Genomic DNA, 22680 nt, shown 5'->3' with positions numbered 1-22680 from the left:
CTGGTGTGGATCTAAAATAAAACTGGATGTTTAAGGGGCATAAGGATGTGAAATTGATGCTATTTTCTTGCATTTCCTGCATTAGAAACAGAGGCACAATAGAAATGGTATCCCTCTCTGTGTCTGTTCTTCTGTATGTGTGACAATTAAAAAAAAAAATTCTTTGAATCTTTTAAGACAATTACAAGATAAGTGGATGATACTGTAAAAAAAATTCTGTTTATTACAGATTCTTGAAGAAACAGTAACTTAAAAAAAAAACCAACCACCAAAAAAAAAAAACAACCCATAGAACAATACGAACCTGTAACATCTGTGTGACAAAAACATTTTTTGAGAAGGCCAGACTACCATAATACTGAAAAATGGTCACAGAGGTAAAATCTGAGTTTATGAGGTGTTGCATTCTAAGTTATAGCTTGGAAATAATGTTTTACAATCAGCTTCCATGGTTAAAAAATTATGAGAGAACAAGGATTTTGACTGTTTTCTACGTAAGGAAGTAATATTTAATATATAACGTCAGCTTTCACAAATATTGCTACATGTCTACGATTTAAAGATCTTCAGTAAAGTGATTATCATGAGATTTTTCACACTTATCAAATATAACAAATGTTGATATTTTATATCCAAGAGAGTAATTTTTTCTGCCTGCCACTGAATTCAACTGCAGTCACTTTTAATGGCATAGTATAAAAATGGAATACAGCATAAATGATCATTAATGCTAATTATTAGTATTTATTAACAAATAGTAACTATGCATTGGGTAATTTAGTCATTCATGTAGAAAATAATAATGTAAAGAAATTTAAGTAATTGTGACTTAAAAGGGAAATGTATTTATTCTAACAACGCAAAGCAATGTAGAAAAGAATTGTACCACCTAAGTAGTCATAATATATACTTGAATTGCAGGGTATTTGCTATAGTTACTATTGTAATCTGAGTTTAAGAACAATATTTTCATCCTGCTGCCATGAAGTAACAGAGATTTATTCTTTTGCACGATGAAAAATATCTAGTGAATGTTACTATTTCTGAAAACTGCAAATCAATTACCGAACACACAGCAGAACAGAACCCCATTATGTTTTAACTGGCTCAGATCAGCTGCTCAGAAATACATTTCAATCCAACATAAACTGTATTAGAAACAATCACACAAAGCAGCTTACCATCTTTGACTTGTGGGATATGAGGTTTGGGTGAAGTTCTAGGTTTAGAAGGAATACGCTGACTCTCCTTTGGAACTGGAAGAGAAAATGAGGGTAATAAGTTGGTTAAACTGCACAGCAATTACTGTGTGATATCAAGTTGAACACACAAACACAGAAACCTCACACCTGCAACAGAGAAAAAACGTCTCTTTATAGGAAGCAGGAAAGAAAGTCAGGTAATACTGTCCATGTGTTTACAACAATCCAGGCAAGTGAGTGGAATTTTAGTCATTTTTGAAGCTCAGGTTTTATTTTTTTGAATAAAAAGCTGGGACAAGCACAGACAAGCATAATTATGAGAAAGGTGATTCAGAGCTGCCAGCATCGTTTTCTTAAAAAAAGGAGACATTCCAACTGTGAAAAGAGCAGTATGACCAACTGTCATGAATGCTAAGCAGAGAATTACCTAGAAGAAAACTGAAGTTTAGTGAAACAATCCTAAGGCATAAAGTGATTAACTTCAGTGATGGTTTCTGTGATGAAAAAAGCAAACACCACGGCTTGCGAAGCAAATATCATTACCTATCGTTGACCTTGGTGGTTCAATTCTAAGTGTAATAGGTTCCAAGACTGCAACAGAAACAGTGTGACAAGGTAAGTATGGAACGCACTCCAAAAAACTTAAAATTGCTCCACTGGTAAGCAGAAAAGCAGATGCTAATACTACACCACAGTGATGCAGATCTTCACATTAACTTCTATGTTTTAAAACCATGGACAATTAAACTTCCTAATAATACAGGTTCAATAACAAAAATATAATTGCACAAAATTGATGGCAGAAGCAAAAATATGCTAAAGGAAATCAGTAAATCCTAGAACAAGAAAGGGAAGAGATCACACAGTTTAACTTGGAGGCAGCAAGGGACTCTTGATATACAAAAATGTCAGGTATCCCCAATCTGAAGTCTGTTACTACTTGAAAGTGGTATGCTGACCATGACAAAACAGTTTAATTCCTCCTCTAAATCGAAGAGTCAAGCAGAGGACTAAAACCCTGCTGTTGGTACAGCTATATAAATATCTGAAAAAAAAATAATTTTGATAAAGCCTTTTATTCTTTTTCTCATTATATCCTCTTATAATTTGGATCACAAAACCCAATACATCAGATTTAGCTTAAGATGTTTGAGTCTTATCAGAATATTTGGGCTCCAAATTAGTGGATTGTGATTTTAGATACTGGCAAAACTTGATTATGTGCAACAAAGTACTCCCCTTTCTGCAGAAATTGTTCAGCAGTTTGTAGTTTAAATGTGATTTTCAGATTATGTATATTATTTTTATGTTTCATAAAATCTTTATTGTTGCAATAATTCTTACACTTTCCTTTTCTAATGTAATTGAAGTTTCTAGTCAGATACCTTTGAAGAAATAACCTGTCTTTTAGAAAACAGTATCTCCACACTAGAAACATGGAGAAATAATAAGGCACCAAGACTATATTTCCATTTCTTGGGTTTGGACCACATATGAATAAGCAAGAAGCCTACAGGAAACAGTTTTCAACTGCAGATATTATCAGACCAGTGAAAAGAAGAATGACTAAAGATGACTTGTAATCATTACCCTCTGCAGGCTTTGGACGTTCAAATGTGTAGGGACTCCTAGTAGTGACTGACACCGGAATGGTTGCTGCTGGAATAAAGATAATTTTCTTGAGAGAAATACAGGTGCATCTACATCTATTTCTCAACCTCTGGTATGGCTCAACTGCTCTTGCTTCCCAAATAAAATCCACCTCCTTCCCACTATTCAAATGGAAACATTGAGTACGTAATAAATTTACTGAATGTTCTTAAGGAACAGTAACTACCCTGTGTGGCTTTTGCTGCTCTTTGAAAATTTAAGTGCTTTTATGCTACAGGAACACCACTGGCAAAGGATCTGGCAGAGACTTCATCTTCCTGTTTTCCTGTCATTTTCTTTCTTTCTTTCTTTCTTTCTTTCTTTCTTTCTTTCTTTCTTTCTTTCTTTCTTTCTTTCTTTCTTTCTTTCTTTCTTTCTTTCTTTCTTTCTTTCTTTCTTTCTTTCTTTCTTTCTTTCTTTCTTTCTTTCTCTCTTTCTCTCTTTCTCTCTTTCTCTCTTTCTCTCTTTCTGCCTGTAGACCACTGAAAAGAAACACTTCCAGAGAAATCTTTTTTCTTTGGTAAATCTATCAATCTTGCTGAGTTTCTTCAACAGTGATGCAAAGGTTAGATGTGAAAGATTTCAGGTGTAAATAACTGTCAAGTCACAGGAAGATCCCAGTAGGTTACCTAGTGGTACAGCATGTTAGATAATAAAGTTAAAAAGCTTCCCATCTCTATCCAGAGTAATTAATTAGCTTTGAAAGGAAAGAATACAAATAATCTGGAAACTATAAATAAATACATCTACAATAATTAAGTAATTAATATGTTTATCTGGACCTTCAAACTTTACTTCACTTGTTTACTCTGCTTTGACTCTTCTCAGCCTACGACTGATCACCTATACCTCCTGGTGCTCTCGCCCTATCATGATACAGATTTTAATTACGAAAGAAAAAATGATAGATGCATATTGTGCAGTGTGCCTCAAACTTTATTTCTGGATGTATTGACAAATTGTCATGTTGAAGTTCACAAACATTTTAAGACTCACAATTACCCTCATTTAGAGAAAGTTACCTTAAAACTTTAAAATACAATAGAATTTGAGACCTGAAACTTCTAAAGCTCTCTCAGTTAAGATATAAAATTACTTTATTAATTTAAAAGTCTCTGTTTCCTTTCAGAAAGGTTTCTGATGAGGGGATTATATTTGGGGGACCGTGTTTAAGTTTGAACATCTGAATAAAAGAACTGATGTATTTAATTTAGAATTTATATCTTCCCTCACTTATTTACTGACATTTTTTTATAACTAATGATTGATGTATTTGATACTTTTGCAACTACTCTAAGAAAGTAAAAACTCCAAAATGTCTTCAAGATAAATAATTCAGACTGTTTAGTAAACTGTTTGCCTAGAGAGATTGTGGAGCCTCAGTCCTTGGACATATTAAAAACCTGTCTGGACATGTTCCTGGGCAACCATCTCTAGCAGGTCCTGTTTGAGCCTGGGGTTGCACCAGATGAACTCCAGAGGCCCCTTCCAACCTCAACCATTCTGTGAGTCAGTGAAGGGACATTGCAGTTACCCAGTATTGTCAAAGGCTATTCGGGCTGCAAAAAGTCTTGAGGTTTGGAAGGAGAAGCTTTACTGGGAACCAAAAACTTGACCAAAAAAAATCTGACAGAGAGTAATTATGAAATTTTCATATGTTCTTTGGGAACTGGATCTCTAAAGGAACATTTTCTGGGTAGGTAAATCTCTCCTCAACACAAGCCTCTTTAAAGCCATGTTGTTGAAAATGATAATGAATGAAGTGGCTCATGTGAAGTGACAGCATCATTCTTTTTAAAAGAAAAAAAAATCCAACTCAGCCAGTGCAACAGTTCTTTCTCCCAACCACAATGCTCTGGTATGAGTTGGAGTCAAAAGGTGAAGAATGAGAATACACAGAAGTAACTATGGAAAAAACATTCACTAGTAGGATCCCTTTGTTCTTTGCCAAGTTCTTCTCTGAACTGCTGCATGTGGAAGTACTGTTCTGTCATTACAAAGATCAGGAGGCAATTCTTACCTATGTAACAACTGGAGACTGCTTTTCTACACCTGGCAGCACTGCACTTAGCTCTAAATCCAAACAGGGAAATCCAATAAGAAGCACACTAACCTACAAATTAGGTACTTTGTACATTCTTCCAGAACTAACCTAGGGCCATATATTCATTGCACCATGTTCTTCGGATGAATATTAAATCATTAAAATCTGTTTTTCTCCTTCATTTCTTTGTTGTTGGTTTTTTTGTTTTTTTTTTTTCAAATGTAAAATTCAACAATGCCATCCTGCTCCCAATCCTGAAGAGCTTCTGAAAGTCTCTGGTAATTGCTTATTTTTTGGTCCGTTTAAAAGAAATTCATTAATAGATATATCTCTCACATTTCATGGAGACTTTTCTGGTTTGGGAGATGGATATTATTGAACAATTTATCAGGTAATTTGGTTGCAAGCACTGAGCAATGAGGTAACCAAAACTTTGAAGGACAGATAATAGTAGGAAAGACATGCACCAAGTTATCAAGAAGGCTGAGAAGGCATTGTTCTCTAGTATGATTATATGTCAGAAGCTCTATATTTAGAAGTCCTAGTAAGAGAGAGAAGACTGTAAAAGGAACAGTTTCATGTCTGCAACAAGCTATCTAACATTATTTTATCTTCTGTACCATATTGAGACTGTGGAAATTAACAAATAGTAGGCGGTTGAGATTCCACTCTACAATAGCTAAGTTCTGCTTATTCATTATTAAAACAGTTCTGCAGTTCACTTGCAAAAATCTCATATCACACAAGCAGCAGTGCATGGATGCATATGAAAAACTAGAATTTTCTGGAAAGAAAATGTTGCAGTGCAGCTGGATGCATGGTAAAAAATCCATTGTAGTTTCCTTTCCTGAAAAATTGAGGACTTAGTATGTTTAGATAAAGAGGTTAATGCTAACAATAATACGAGTATAGGGGTTGGGCATGAACACATTGGCAACAAGAACTGTTTTTACATGCAAGCAACAGATTCAATTACCCAAACATCAAGAAAAATGAAGCTGCAAACTTTCACTAGTACGTACAGTTGGTTGGAAAAACTGAAAATTGTTTATACGGGTTTTTTTAAATGAAGTTTTTTACTCCACTGCAAAAAGACAAACTGTTTATCAGAAACAGTACAAAAATTAAGAATGAGAGCCAAAATTAAGATTCAGGAATTCTGTTTGACAGAAAGTGGGTCATTAGAAAGTCATTGATCAAGTATCAATTTGGCATACATTATTAAATATTTTGATTCACTGTTAAGGAAAGGTGACAACTGCTGTCATGACACAAGTTTCTAATTTAAGTCGAACTCCCCAGTTACACTGTAATGCAGAGACGATCCTGCTCTTTGACTATTTTGCCATCTACCCAAAAGCAAGGTTATTCCCATGCACTGCATATTTTATGCCTCAAATAATAATTTCTGGACAAAAATATAATCATTGGTCCCATCAGAACAAATGCCATGTTCACAAATACCTACTTACAGGAAGATCATTACAAGCTTAATTATGATTAAAAAGTCTCTCTTAGGATTCCAGCTGATTGATCAGTGAAACCACTAGCAAGGAAAGGGCAAAGAAGCAGCATGCATACAAATATAGACTCATGCCACCTTCTTTGCCATTGTACAGAAACTTGTTATATAGCCTTTTATTGCAGAAACATGAATATACAATGTTGGTCTTGGCAGTCCAAGAGTAAAAAACAATTTTATGCAAGTTTCTAAGTGAGTTGTTTTTTTTCTCTGTCATTTAAAAAAAAAAACACAAACATGCAGGATTCACATCTACATTCAGATACAGGTACCTACAGCAGAGACAAATGTAATTATTTCCTACACTAAAAATGTTCTAGAAACTGTGATCACCATGAAAAACTGATTATACACACTATTCTGAGACAGTTCCCAGTCGTAAATACCATTTAGTTAACAAGCTTCACCAGGAATTATTTGCTCTGAAGAGAGTAATTCTTTTTATGAGCAAAAAAATATTTACAAATAATCTGGAAATTATTTAATAATATTGTCTGATTTTTTTCCAGGATTAAGTAGTATATTCTTACAATGTACAATTTTGCAATTTTGAGCTTTCTAACTTCATTATAAACCACATAACACAATCTTTTTCTAACTGTATTCACTTGTTCTTCAGCTCCAGAAAATGCCAGATGTCTTCTATTTTCTGGCATACATCATAGACCAAATCCAACCCCTGTGTGAAAGTGCAATTTCATTTGCCACCATAAAATATGCCTTTACGAAATTCCAGAGCAGAATTTCACTTTTATTTCCACAGTTTCAGGTAAGTCTACATATGCATTAATAATCAGAGAATCAATATGAATTCTGTGGTTCTAGGTAAGATGCTATAATCATCAGCAAAGGCGAATTTGCATTTTCTGGACCCTGTGCTGAACTAAGTTGGAAAACTGGTTATTTTGAAATAAAACACAGGAAAGCAATTTGTTTCTGTTCCCGGCCACACGGCTTCCTGATTTGAGATATAAAAATTCAAAATTTTCTTGCTTTTATTATTTTTTTTTTTTAGTTTCAATACAAAAATAATAATCCTCAAATTGCACCACTCACCCCAGTGCCTATCTTTCTGAAGATTAAGTGCTGAGCTTCACACTTCTTTAGTTTAAATAAATTTCAGCTGAAGTATACTACTTAAGTGATGTTATAACAAATGTTTACTATGGAAGTTAGTTACCAGGTTTAGTTCGTGGCTTTTTGGGTCTGGCAGATGGTCTAGGTTTAGATGCAGAAGGTGTAAGTTTTGCCTCTTTAGGAGCTGAAAGAAATATACTGGATTATAAAGTCGTCCTTTCCACTGTATTGCATAAAAATCACATTCTTCAAGCCTGAAATGAAGCAATGAATGGAAACTGGGAACAAAAGCAAATAGCGAAATCAGATTTACTAAGAAGGCTTCTCAAAAATCTTTCTAAGACTTCACTACCCCAGCAAAATCGCTGTTTTTTCTTCACTATAAAAGTCAGTAAGTAAATTTAAAATATGTAACTGTAGCTTACAATCACATCAAAATGTTCCTCTCATTAAGTTAGCAAACTTTTTCCTCTCTCAGAGAAATGGACTAAGTATAGTAAAAGCTATGAGATAAAGTAGCAGAGTACAAACTGTGGCTTGGACTGCAATGAAGAGCGACCAATAGCTACAGAAACATGTATTACCTAGTGTTGCTTTTGGTTGTTCAAGCATCTGAGAAATTTTAGGCTCCAAAAGTGGTGGTTTAGGGGCTAGAAAAGAAAAATTCAAGTGTAATTGACCAGATCAATAGATGTATCAGCAGTAAGCCAAAAGTGTTGTCATTCCAGTAGTTCAGGGGGTTGGTTTGTTTATTTTTAAATAGACTATATAAGCATGTAACTAAGTCCTATTCTTACACATAATACCCTACACTTCTTTTAGTTTAGTTTCCTGTAAAACTACGTACAGTGTGCTCATGGCTATGTGTGAGAGTCTGCTTCTAAGGCTCCTTCCCCATATTTATATTCTCAGGACATTTTTAGTCCATTGTCTGATTCAATGAACAAATACCTTTCTTTTCTGTAATGGGAGAACAGTGAGAAAGGACAGATGAGGGTTTTGACTGAAGAAAAGACTGCAGTCCATAACAAATACCAGAGAAACTATACTAAAGAGGAAACTTCTAAATGCCAAAATCTTGCAGAAAAAAGACACGACACAATGATGGTGTTCTCATGGTCACACAATGAATCTCACGTGTATACGAAAGTTTCCCCTTCTACTTTCAGAAAGCTCTGTTTCCACTAAATTAGCAATACTTTCCCTTGAGTTCCCTGCAGGACTTACTGATTGTGAGTAGTACTTTACTTTCAATCAACAAACTGTTCTGACTAGCAAAGATACCATCTTTGCTGTAGTATGTCTGTGTGAAACTGGGAGATGGGGACTGGTAGAAGAGATTACAGAAATAATAATCACATGTATTGTTTATACAAGCGATATTAAAAAATCCCCTGTGCCACTCAGAAGATTTTTCCCTTCCAGCTCTTTAAAAAGGTTACAAAACTTGAGAACTTGTTTGTATTTTTAACACAGGATCCAAATGCAAAAAACTGATGAGCTTAACTGTCTTTCCTTTTGTTAGGCAACATCAAATGAGCAGTTATAGAACGATGAATTAGTCAAGATGCTCATTTAATGCTCATTCTTGCTTAAATATTTAGTAAACATATGTCTCCACATACTAACTTATAAAAATGGTGTGCACAATTACCAGGTTTCACATGCTGTACTTCTGGGGAGGCAGATGGTTTCAGTTTAGAAGGAATAAGTGGTATTTCTTTTGGAGCTGAAAGAAAGAGCTCAGTTTGCAATCAAAAATTGTTTGACAAGAGTTTCCCATAACAAACAGCACATGCCTCAAGTTTATGTTGATGAAAAGACAACTTAGTATGGAATTTCAATGCCACCTGATGAAAGAGTTTTAAGTGTGGAATGGAGATGATATTGAAATACTGTTGCTAGATCAGAAATAGATTCTGTGTGTCCAAACCAACTAAAATTTCCACTGTGAAAGCTCTACACATAGACAAAGACAACACATGCATGAGAGTGAGAGAGAGAGAAAGAACACTCTAACAAAAAGCTGTTGGAGTTTTTCATGCAAGAGGCAAGTTTTACTTCTCTGAGGACAGTAAAACCATCCTGCACTATGTTCTCATAAGAGATATATCAAGAAGAATCAGTCCAATGACAATGGAAGAACAAGACTCTACAATGAGGAAAAAGAATAATGATTATGCATATGAAATGATATGCTGGAAGAAATGCATTCATATGGGATGAAGTGCTCAAAACAAACAGTGAGTTTTTCACTAGGTGAAAACAACAACATTACCTAATGTTACCCTTGGCCACTGAAAAGCATGAGAAGTTTTAGGTGTGAAAGATTCCAGAATGGATTCGCTTGTTGCTGTTGGAAGAAATGTGACAGTCATAAGAGAGCAAAGAGCTAAGGGAAGAAACTCTTCATAAGCAAAAACAAATTTGTTTTTACAAGAACAACAAATATTTCACTAATGCTTGGACACTTATCAGTTTGATAAGCATTAGAGAGAAATTGAATCTCTTGCACTGCACAGAGCTTCAGTGACTCTGATCACTACGTTTGTGATGTGCAGAAATTTTGGATGTTCATTTCCTCCTGCTTTCAAGGCAACTGGTCTGGCTCTCAGCCACTGCCAAGTAAGATTTTAAGCTGAGCGTTTGAACATTTTGAGGTTTCGTCCATTACTTAAGGAAGATGGTGTGATATAAAATGTAGAACTTCAGTGAAGAAGGCATGTTGAACAATCAATTAGTCAGACATTAAAACCATATAACATTTGGAGTAGAAAACTGACAACTGATCCAACTATGGTTTCAGTCCAAAAACATCGAGTGTCTGTGACCATTAAGCAATTTCATGTCATTAAGGATACGCTCTCCTTAGTATTTTCAACAATGATACAGCAGCAGAATAAAATCTACAGCATATTACAGAGTATTTTCATCGGCACAACCAGACAATAAATACGGTTTTCTCAATTATCTATGTGGCGTATTTTTCAAAATACTGAAGGAGAATCACAGGACTATGAGTTGCCATATGCATTTTAAGTGTGAAAAAGCACCAATTTCAATCATTATCAGCAATTTAAATTCAAAATTCAGATGTTACTCTCCAATCCAAATATGCACTGAAAGTTAAGATTACCAGTGTACTCGTTTCAGAGTTTTAGAACATAGTTTGAGCTACTAAATTAAGAACTAGGTAGATATTATTGTACCTTGTCCAGCATCTGCTATTTCAGGCTTACTAGGTGTCACAGGGCTTGAAAGAACAGGCTGAATACCACTGAAAGCTATAAAAAACAGGTTACAGTATCTATGATTATTAATTCTACACACAGCTTTTGTTTGTTTGTTTTATAAAAACAAACAAAAAATGTTATAGGTTATAACATATTTAATTTGCAAAGCAGATGTCCACACACAATAAGCACACCTTACTTTGACAATGGAGCAGTGCTGGTTTAGAGAGGGAGCTGAAGCTAGTGGTTAAAATGACAACTAAAACTAGTGTCACACAGCCACAGCTAATATTACTTTAGATAGCATGGTCCATGTAGTTTAAAGTAACTCAGAAAATATAAAGATAAGAGAACTTCTAACACCATGATTTTAAGCATAGAACACTTCCAAAAAGGCAGAAAAATTACAATATAGGAAACTAAAAAACCAATGCAAATATATTTCTGTAAAAAAGACTTTCTTAATTCTCATCAGCAAGATTTTGTTAGTGAATTTTAATGTAATATAATCTGTGTATGTATAAACACATATAGAACAAGGGTAAAAAAAATCACTGAAAAGGAAGAAACAGTAAGAAAGAAGCTTATTATGCAGGCATAAACAATATAGAGTATATAGATATGTGTATCCATCTATTTGAGAGTACAAAATCCTTGAAAGAAAAAACCAAAATCCACTAGTTTAAGGATTCTTATTAAGCTTTAGGTACTATTATTATTATCATTACTATTAAACCAAGCTTCATTGAAGTGTGTCACAGAATAGCCTTACTGGCTTTCTGAGAGACAAATGTAAGATCAGAAACACTATCAGGTGAGTTTCTCAGCAGTAAGCACAAGTTGTCTTGGCTTATGTGAAAAAGGGTACTTTGTCTACTCTGATGATCATGACTCAAGTGGAAGAAAAATATGGCAGATGACCAAACTATCTCTGATTAATAGGATTTCCAAAATCACTATCAAAACACCAAAAATGGTTGAACTGAAAAGCTAATGTATTAAAATTACCCGTTGTTGTTGCTAGCACGTGAGGTGTTCTGGAAAGTGAAGGGACAGATTTTTCCAGGTCAGCTGAACTTGTAACTGCAGAAAAAGGTAAATAATCCTGAGAGATTCATGTTGGTAGGGAAAGAGGGGGGGCAGGGTGGAATCAGAAAAAGTAAGATTGCTTTACATTGCTTTACAAGATGCTAACACTATAATAATACAGTTTCACAAGATTTCCAGCTTGAGAAAAAATGAACAAAACTGGAAAGTTTTGAAAAAGTCACACACACCTAACAGACACAACCTGACAGAAACTGCAGTCCCCCTAAAAGCAGATTTATCAGCAGGAGTTAATTGATGTGTGCACATGTAACATCAAAAAACCTGTGCTGTGTGACTTCACCTCCTCTGTAGAAAGAGACCTACATACTTAAAATACATGCTAATATGAATTTCTACAACCAGGTATTTCTATTGCCAATGCTTTTCTTTTTTTAAGTTTAACAGATGCCAGTATTTTGAGTTATAGGTTTGAATATACTAAACACTATGTAATTTGTAGTTTAATTGTGATATTTTATATAATTGACATAACGTAAATACAACTTTTGTGACATAATGAAGAGCCAGAAGGTGAGGCAGAAAATTCAAAATAACACTGTTGAAATATTGACTGTCAGGTTTATGATAATCTTCCTTCGCATCTCTCACACATTCATACCTTTGCTATGAATAAAAATTTAATCTTGGATAGCTATCATCCCAGTAAGTTCCAGCATAACATAACTTGAAAAGAATGCTCAGTAATGTAAAAAAAAATGCCAAAAAACCTGTATGGTATGACTAATAAAAAAAAAAAATCAGCCAGGGTAAAATCTCCCAGTCAAGAATATATCTTCATAAATGATAATGATTCCATCTAGTTAGTGGTTCTTATATCTAACAAAATAAAACCACCCAAAAATAATATTGATTCCTGTATTTTTTTCATTTGAGCCCATGCCACAGAGTATCATCAGGTAGTCATAGAGCCTAATGACTAAACGCTGCAGACAAAATTTCATCTTAGACAACACCAAGCAAGCAGAGCAAACAGCCTATAACTGTAACATTGATACAAAACCAAATCCTAAGATATGGAAGTATCGTAAACACAATGTACCAGTCTCTATTTTTGATATTTCTGCTGATACAGATGTTTGGAACCGGACAGTAATATGATGAGAGTCCAGGGAAGCTGGAAAACAAACAAAAAAATTTGTTTTGTTATCGTCTGAACCTATAGGCTGAACAGGTTTCAACCCATTACTAAGGAACTACAGACAGGAAAAAATCTTGAATGCACATGGAATGGATTTTCTAATGTGAATGCGTGAAGATGCACTGGTGATGCAAATGATGAGGAAGCTGCTGCAAGAAATATGAAGAAATATTCAAAGATATCAGACTATGATTAAAAAATGCAAATAAAAAAAAGAACAGATCAAAATTGACTAATAAAGGAGGTGAAAAGCAAATAGACTTGCTTATGTCTAGCAGAACAATATGTGGCATACAAAATCTCAGTTTGAAAAGACTATTTAAAAACAGAGGTTATAGGGGAGACATGTACAATTTCTGAAACACAGAAAGCATATTCTTGCAGAAGGTTGAACAATCCTAAAAAGATTAATACAGGCAAGAATTACAGCATCATTGAAAAGACTCGGAAGCACGTGACGCTCAGCTGACAAAAATACAAGACTTTTCCAGTGCCACAAAAAACACACTTCAGAATCAGTTTCTACCACTTAGATGGAGACACCATGAACATGATCAGCACATCTCGGGACCTACAATTCAACTGCATCTCGAGGGGAAAGTTACATTAATATGGTTCATTACAATTTAAACTTACATTCAACTTCAGGTTTGTGGGCTTACCAGCCTGCTCATGTATTGCTTTTATTACCTGATGGGCCAAAAATTACTGCCAGGCCACAGGACTGGTCTCATACACCTGCCCACATGAAAGAAGTTGTGATCACGAGCATCTCCACCCATCATTGTTAAGTATCATATCCCATGCCTTAAAGTAAACACACAAATGGTTGTTTTGTCTCTGCATTTATGCTTCACCCCAACATAGGCCCAAGAGAAATAACAGTTCAGCAAAAGCACAACAACATCTCTTGGGACAATTCCCATCTTGCATTCATACCAGATCTGAAAGAAATACTGTTACCAGATTAGGTCGGCAGCATGGCCAGGCACCAAAGCCCACCCATGTTTTTAAACCATGTGCTGTGATTTACCAAAAAGTGAAAAGAAGCATCACTCTTATAACTCTAACACGACATCAAAAGCAGTAGCAGTAGCAGAACATTCCTGATGCCAGGTAATGCCAATGGAAAAGTGTAGGCAGATGACAACCAGATGCCTTGAAAGTCAGTGGTGAAGCAACCAACAGCTGCACCCTTGGACCAGGAAACCTTGGTGGGCAGCTGAACTGTAGCCCTGTCCTCTTGTGTCAGCCCAGATAGAATTTGCATCTTAAGAATGCTGTCATATTTGAATGTGCCAGAGAAAGGAAGACACAAAGCAGCAGGGAATGGCAGCTGAAGGGAAGGTGTGATAATACATTCTCTACTCAAGCTGTCACTCAATCCCTGTAGAAAATGCTTGTCTGCCATGGAAAAAGCACGAGAACAAACAACAGAACAGCAAAACAAGTGTGCTGAGTGATTTTGCAAGCCGAGCTGCACCAGGAAGTCTTCATGCTCTGCATGGATGATGACAAGGATGCCAGATGGTTTGTGATGGGAAGCGTGATGGGGAGTGAAAGGAGGAAACGGATAATTTTTTTTCTAGTTACCCATCACGGTTTGCTGGGTTGGCAGGGAGGAAGGAGTGGTAGACTTCAGCCTTGGTCTTCGAGTAGCTAAGATCAAACACAAAAACCACCTTCAGGTCCTCAGACAGGCTGTTGTTGCGTGGGTGCTATCAAGACAGAGCTACAAACAAGGAAACGTGGCTCTGCCTGGGGCACATTGCTATGTCACAGTGTCAGTACCCCTAGTACCATGATGCCACTTTTCAACTGGCACAGGTAGCCCAAGGTAGCAGAGCAAACCTAGTTGTAGAACTCCCAAAACTACAGCAGAAACATTACAAATGGACTGATTTCTAATAGGGAGCCATAAGGGACCAAACACATTATGGATCTACTTTCCAGGACACCAAAACAGCTGAACAGGCTCATCACTACTGAGAAAAACACCACCAAGCTAATCAACATAGGAATGTGATCACTGGTTATTTACCCATCGCAGGCCTTGTGGTTTCTGGTGAAGCCGATGAGGTGGATTCCAGGTCTGGTTTCTGGCTCGCTACAATCAGACATGGAAATGATCTTGAGATATCTGCACAGTCTTGCCATGCCAGTACAAGCAGCACTGTTTCACAGCACCCCAAATGTCCGTATTTAGGGTAACACATGCCTTTTCCTGGCAGTATCTTGTGACTCAGTGATCAAATCAGCAGGCAACCATCTTGCCGTCGTTGCAACTAACACAATATTCTTAGAAACTCAGTAGCCGAATGGCTCTCCATCCACAGAAAAATGGCTAAATGACTGCTTCACCAAAGCACTCCCTACATTTCCTTGAAAGATGCCCCCGAAACAGTCGTTGCAGACTGAACATGTGAGCCAATGACTTATCTTTGCACTCTGAATTAAAAATGGCAGGTGGTGGGTACCTCTCAAATGCAAACAACTACAAATCCTGAACAGTTGCTTATTCAAGCGTGAAGAAATAAACTGCACATTACCCTATCAATATTCACTGATAGCTCCAGCTTTCCTCAGGAAGTTCAATAATTTTTGCAAAACATATTTCCTTACTGTTGTTGTCACTATTATTATTTTTGCAAAGAACAAACTGTATAAGGCCTCACTGTTCCCATGAAATGCCTCACCATTACACTTACATTTGCAAATTCCAGTTCTTCCTTTATGTTAGTCTCTAAACCTATGAGTAACCTAATCATCAGGTTTAACCCTCAGTGCTCAAGTTAAAGAAATGAAAGATGAAAAAATGATTTGTGTCTTGTAAGGTGTTCATGAGACAGCTATAGAACATCAATAGCAAGGCTAAGAGGAAGCAAAATTATGTTTCTGCCATTTTGGAATTCCATTCTAGAAAGATTTTTCAAAATAAGAACTTCATCTAGAGACACACAGACAATGTGTGAAAAGTTAATTTTGTCAGCTGGCCCTGCAAAAAGAGATTTTTCAAGTGACGGAAAAAAGTATCAGTTCAAACATCAGAATCATGTCATTAGTACAGCAAGTGTTTTTGCAAGCCAGAGTTCATTAAGAACACTTGTATTACTCTAAGCAGATGACAATTCTGTCAAGTGGTGGCAGGGGAAAAGAAAAAAATATATATTTACCCTCCACTGCTCCTTGGCTTGCAAGGTAAGGGGAAGTAGATTTCAGCTTTGGTCTCTGAGTAACTAAGATTAAACCAGAAAAGTGACTTTAGGACATTACAGACGAAGAGTTTTTTTCAAAGCAGTGTCAGTACAGAGTTTTAAATGAATTAAGCCCATACTACACATAACTTTTTAATGTAAATGTTTGCATTCATTACAGTATTATTCTATTTTTAAATGAGGGTGACCCAGCTGAGTTGGTGTAGAATGCTGTTAACCCTTTAGTGAACTAGGCCTACAGAGCAGAAAATTACACACAGATTAAGGAGCTTAACAATTATGTATCTCCTTTTTATCTTTCATATAAATGACTGATGACCTCACTGACACATTTGGTGTTTCCACTAACAGGAAAAAAAAAATCAAAAGTTTTGTCTATATTTTAAAACAATGCTTTTCATATTTAAGTATTGCCAAAATGATAGAAATTATGATGGTATCACTGTTTACCCATCACTGTTCTCATCATTTCCAGAGAAGGAAAAGATATGGGCTCCAGGACTGGTCTTGGGAAAGCTAAGATTAGAGATGGAAACTATCTTGAGATGTTACAGCAGTCTCCCTATGCATATGAAAGCATCAGTTTAATTATATTTTAAAAAATCAATGTTTAAATTGTGGTTTCTTGGGTATACTTTTCCCATCAAATAAGTCATACATCAATCTTTTGTCAGTCTGTATTACCAAAAAACCCCAACCACTCGCTAAACACTGCTCCTAGTAGTCAATAATGCCAACCACGATGTCCAGAGCTGCCTTTTAACTGCAATAAGTGACAGATCCAAAAATCCAGTTTCTAGCATCAAACAAATATTTTCAAACAATAATTTGAGAACTAGTAAGTGAATATGGAGCCAGAACTTCAGTCTGCATCAAATATACTGTTGACTTCTGAAAATGACCACCTTATATTTAATCTGAAAAACAATTAACTAGCTCTGATTACTATATTCTTCACCACCCTAAAAAATCTGAACTTGGAGGCTAAAACAATATATGCCTGTAAAAAATAAAAAAGGAAACAACAGCTTATCTGCAGAAAAATCCATGCAGGTAAACTTGTGAAGGATTTCAATTAAGAGCTGAACTAACTACTAGAAGAAAAGCAAATTGTGCTTTCTTAAACAAAATCTGTAAGAATCTCTAATAGAACAGCATCTCCTTAATTTACAGGCACAAGTTTTCATCCTGAAGAGTTATGAAATACTTCAGACAGAATCTCATATCCACACTCTCAGATAAGCATGAGCTGAAAAAAGAGTCACATTTATTTTCCAGTTATTAATGAACAGATATGCAAATGACAACAGTGAAATGCAAAGATCATGATAAAAATCCCTTTACTGTATAAGAATACATACTGTTGAAAAAAAAAAAAAAGAGCTTGATAAAAGCATAGAGCAAGTTCTTAACAGAAGTAGAAAATAGGTCTAATAGATAGGCCAAATACCTCAGAAAATGGAATAAAAATTTTGAAACTGCCATCACACTTGCAAGAACACACTATAGGAGAATTGGAAGAGCACAAATTTGATGAATCAACAAAGAGAAAATTTGAAACACGAAATTCTTCTTCTGAAAGAACTCCGCTATATTCCTCCAGTGTAAGCAAACAAAAGTATTTGAAATGCAATAAAAGCTGGTAGAGTTGATTAACATGAGCATGGACTGAAAGAGTTTCAGAAATTTCACCCTTGCAGTGATCCATTTGACTACACACTTCCCTGGGGATCTTGGCTTATTACTGTCCTCTCCATCTTCTTTCTGTTTGCTGAAAAATGCGGACAAGAAGAGCTCCACAAATGTGTTTTCAGAATTACTTAGACAATGTTTGCACATTTACTAACACAGCAGTTTAGATGGCAAATGTAAAAGAGTACCTACTTGCTAGTGTACAGGGGAATACTATAAAAGGTTTACGAATATCTATGTGGGTCTGCAGGAGAAAGCAAAGTTCAGACTATGCCAAAAGAAGAAAAGCAGAGTTTCTGTGTTCAGCACTAAATTTGTCCTATAGAGGAAGGAAAATATTAAAGAATTCAGCTTGATTCTTTAGGTTGCATGCAGAAAGCCAACAGACCTTTAATCTCCCTAAATAAACATATATATATATATATATATTTTTTTTTTTTTTCCTCTTAAAATCTCCAGAAGTTGGGTTTGCAGTGCCCATCTTTCATCTCCCTAATACGAATTCTGTTGCTACACCATAGCTTAAGATTCCTCCTTCATGAGAAATACACTTCAATATTCTACACAACTGTAGTACTTACAACTTGAACAACATTTTAACCGATTTAAAATGACAAGTGAACATGAACAGGCAACAGAAAATAAACATACAAAGAGAACTCCCTAAACACATCATACAGATGCTAGCGTTGTAACGGGCAAGGAAGATGTCTTAAATATCAACGATAAAATTGCACTATAGTAATAATAAAGAAAATATAAAATAAAATGCAGTCTAACTTCAAGCAATACGGTAGTTATCTGTATCAGGATACTCTGTTTGTAATTGAGAAGTTAAATTTCGATTACCAGCCTCACAGTATTTCACAGGCCCAGAAGCACCCAGGATAGTATACTGTAAAATTGTATTACGTTCAGTAATATATAATTGGTCAATAGCAATTATGGGTAATAGTACAAATTAGTATTTCAAAAGTGAACTAAGAATACAAAACAAAAGTAATCCAGCATTGTAAACATCATATATATCACCTGAAACAAAACAAGCACCAATGCAGAATTTTTATCTGACAGTTGTTCTTATCCCCAAAGTAAGGGAAATGAAACCAACATTTCATCAAAAGCACAGCAGGAATTCTTCTGATAATTCCTCACTGTCAAGAGTACTCAGTTTGCAAGAAATGCCATTGCCAGATTGGATTGATGGTATTTCCAGGACTCCAGATGCTTTAGACATGGATTGCAAAACTATCTGTATTTCATTAAGAGCTGAAAAGAAAACCTGGATTTAAAACGCTGAGAAATCTCACTGTTGCTGGGATGGCACAACACACTACGCAGCACACGTTGTGTTGTTCAAGATGATGTAGCTGCAAACAGAGGCAAGATACCAAATGCTTAGAAGTCCTCTCTGTGTTATAGGAATAAAGAGAAAGATACGCAGCTCAGTATGGTGGCAAAAGGATCTAATACCTGATGCTAGACAGAACTCCTAAGAGTCATCTTCTTTTACACTTTCTGGAGTTTAAATTACACCAACAGAAAAATGAAGTTGTTACAAATTGGTATAAAAGACTGGTCCTTTAGCACTTTGTACTAAAAATGCTTTCTAGCTGCTGATCAAGAAGTGATTGGCTCAAAACTGTTCTTCAACAGGCTTGCCATTTAGACTTAGAAGTAAACTGGAAGAGTTCACAGCAGAAAAAAGGAAGCAAGTGGCAATATGATGGAAACAAAAATGGAATCCCACATTGCTTACTCATCACTGTTTGTCTAGTTTCCCAAAAGGATGAGATGTAGACTTGAGGACCAGTTCCTATGTAGCTACATCAATATGAACGTCATCTTGAAATAGGCAGTCTCTGCACTGCAGTTTTAAAGGAAAAATATTGAGTCTGGATTGAAAGTGCTGTTCATTACCTGAATAACCACATTAGTTTTGTGGGTTGTGTAGCTCCATAGAGCACAATAAATGTGAAGTCATTAATCAGTCTTCAAGAAGTGAAGAAATGTTCAAACAAGCTTGAAGAACCTTGGCAAGATTTGCTGAAAACAACTAAGTGACCAACTAAGCAATAGTGTTTAAAACAAATCATTAACATCACTCAGAGACCCACTCCAGTGGAAATAACACGTAAGCAAGTATTACACTGCAGTCCTCATTGTGTGGCTCCACTTCCTCACCTTCCATTAGTTGAAAGATCCTTTTATTCTCTCTCTTCTCAATCCCTTCCTCCCCTCCCCAACACACACATGCAAAACTAAAGCCCAGAATTCCTCAGGTTATTCCAAGGCAGTCCTTTAAATACAAGAAACTGTACATGTTTCTGGTTCTCATCTCATATGAAGTCTATGCCTAGAATATGTTAATTTAACATTATTATCACATTTAATCCCATTTTTAACCCTCCTTGAAATCCGCGACTCAATTTTTGCATGGAAATGTTTATGTTTAATTGCAGACTAGTTCAGACGTGATTTTCTCCATTTTCCCACACATTGTAAGTGTTGGGAAATTGATCCCTCTGGTTCGAAAAGAGTGCAGTAGAACTTTCTTTATAGGTAAAGCACGCAGAATAAAGAATTGAACTTCAATGTGCTATTATATCAATATCTAGAAAACCATTACTGAAATTTTCTGTTAATGCACTTGATCTTTCGCTATTGCTCAGTATGGAAGATGCATTAATGATAAATATTGATTAATACCTCTGAAGAATAAATGCATAAAACCTAACTCATGGCCATTTCTTGATTTTAAGAGTGTTTAGCTGGAATCTGCAAACTTCCTCATTAATCCACAATTACAGGTAGTTGGACAGCTACTACAAATTTTTTGTCAAATACCCATTTAGTCCACTTTTTTACTGCAAGGGAGTTCTGTCGATAACTTGAAACAGGCTTTGGATGCAATTGTCATTATTGGAAGGAAATGAAATATTTCTTCATGCAGGGACATTACAATAAGAGGGACCTTGAGTATTGATAAAATTGCATTTGTTCAGTGTCATTTTGTAAGGCATTGTTAATTTTTAGTTTATTTTCTGAACTCAGGAAGCAGAAGAATACTAAAGAATAAATGTTGGCAAGGAAGAACAGGAAAATTATATACTTTAGATTATTATAAGTGTAAGTAATTTACATGTCAAGAAAATACCATCATCCAAGCAGTTTAATTTTACTGGAGTCTAATATGACAGGTTTCAAGGGTGTTTGAAAGCATCACATCTACCACAGAACTGGTTCAGGATCAACTTGTTGCAAATATTTTCTTTCCTTACAATGTTGTGCAGTTTAGTTTAAAAAGTTGTACTTAAGCAATACAGTCATACATGTGATATGCATGCTTTCATTTCTACTAGCCCTAGACCTATGCTGTGTACCTACTGGCAGCAAAATGTCCAACGCAGATAACTGCTCTAAATATTTTCAAATGAAAGGACTCAAGGGTCCATTCTCCATTATTTCAAAGCTTACATATTCATTTCTATTGATCCTATTATTTCTATGGGACTTACTCAACATGTCAAGCATTAGAACAGTTTCATTCAGGGATTTAAACAAAATTTGTTTTAACTTTCACTCTTACCCATCTGCAGTATTGCAACTTAAAAAGAGAACACTGCTATATGTAGCAAGACATGCCAAAGCCTATTATCATCAAGCACAGTGATACATACTTGTAAATACATCAGGAATGCAGGCCAAAATTAGAAGAGCATGTTTACTGTTTTAAAGCATCATACAAAATTTCCTAAATTAGGCTGGTATTTGAGAGAGCAAACTATAATAGTTCTGGGCTTCTTCTGGTTCACGTTAAGCTTAACTAACAATATACAACAAGTATCTGTGTAAAAATTTCTACTTAAAATCACATTTTCAAGTATTACCAGGTACAGTCAATGGCATCTCTTGGATGTCAGGTGTTTCAGATCCTAAAGAAATATCCTGCTTTTCATCAAAAGCTGAAAGAAAATCTGGAGTTAAAAAGAGAAGTAACTTCAGAGCCACAGGATTTGGACAGAACCTGTTGGGCAGTTCAAGGCAACACTGATGTGAGATCAAGCAAGATGGCAGCATCTTTAAAGATCAGCTGTGAAATTAGGTGTTACATAAACACTAAAGCTGGTGTGAAATAAAGGTCAATTCTGGCACAGGCACAATTCTTCTCACTGACTTTTTTTTTTTTTTTAAGTTCTTTGAAAGGAAATTGCAACTACTAGGAAAAAATAAGGTCAACACATGCTAGCAGAGGTATTTTTGTAGAGTGTTATTTAGTTCACGTGGTAAAATATTTTTCAGCTTCCATTACAAAGAAATGGCCAATTTGACAGGGAAAAAAAAAAAAACACGGAGAAAATACCCCATAGCATCAAGTAGTCTATAAAGCACTGTGGCTGAATGAATCCGCAGCCAATGGAAGTGATGGCAAGGTGTGGAAAAGCTAATGGAATTGCATGCTATTTACCCATCACGCTCCCTCTGGTTTCCATGGAGGATTGAGATGTGAATTTCAGGCCTGGTCTCTGGGTAGCTAAGATCAAAACCAAAAACAATCTTGAAACAATGAGTGAGATCAGTCTTTAGATAAGGTGATCTTTGGCCCTTTAATAGCATGTTCGAAGTTTTTATTGATTTTGTATTTCTTGTATACACACTTCTAATTGATATTAATGGTAGTCTACTCTGTTCTTTGTCTTGTGGTTTCTTTCTTTTTTCTTTTTTTTTTTGTCTACATCTGATTTTAAAATTCTATTCAATACCAACAGCTGACAGCACCCCCTTATCCCCTACACT

General features: G+C 35.6%; 1 protein-coding gene across 34 annotated transcripts in view; it reads right to left on the bottom strand.

The window, feature by feature from the left end:
* The window catches only part of ABI3BP (ABI family member 3 binding protein), a 162178-nt gene that overhangs the window by 53518 nt on the left and 85980 nt on the right, over positions 1–22680 (bottom strand). For 13 of the 34 annotated variants that reach the window (XM_071808637.1, XM_071808674.1, XM_071808653.1 and 10 more), the window contains 15 exons: positions 22352–22417; positions 21774–21848; positions 16150–16212; positions 15018–15083; positions 14570–14635; positions 12878–12952; positions 11737–11811; positions 10705–10779; positions 9774–9848; positions 9150–9224; positions 8080–8145; positions 7599–7679; positions 2793–2861; positions 1746–1793; positions 1182–1256 (listed from right to left, as the gene is read on the bottom strand). In XM_071808637.1, coding sequence (XP_071664738.1) covers positions 1182–1256; positions 1746–1793; positions 2793–2861; positions 7599–7679; positions 8080–8145; positions 9150–9224; positions 9774–9848; positions 10705–10779; positions 11737–11811; positions 12878–12952; positions 14570–14635; positions 15018–15083; positions 16150–16212; positions 21774–21848; positions 22352–22417 — 1050 coding nt within the window. The remainder of the gene's footprint in view (positions 1–1181; positions 1257–1745; positions 1794–2792; positions 2862–7598; positions 7680–8079; positions 8146–9149; positions 9225–9773; positions 9849–10704; positions 10780–11736; positions 11812–12877; positions 12953–14569; positions 14636–15017; positions 15084–16149; positions 16213–21773; positions 21849–22351; positions 22418–22680) is intronic. The other 21 variants (XM_071808685.1, XM_071808751.1, XM_071808754.1 and 18 more) reach the window with 14 other exon arrangements.

Source organism: Patagioenas fasciata, chromosome 1, assembly GCF_037038585.1.
Source record: "Patagioenas fasciata isolate bPatFas1 chromosome 1, bPatFas1.hap1, whole genome shotgun sequence".
Lineage (NCBI taxonomy): Eukaryota > Metazoa > Chordata > Aves > Columbiformes > Columbidae > Patagioenas > Patagioenas fasciata.
Note: the sequence above shows the minus strand (reverse complement) of the source record. Positions and strands in the feature narration are given on the sequence as shown.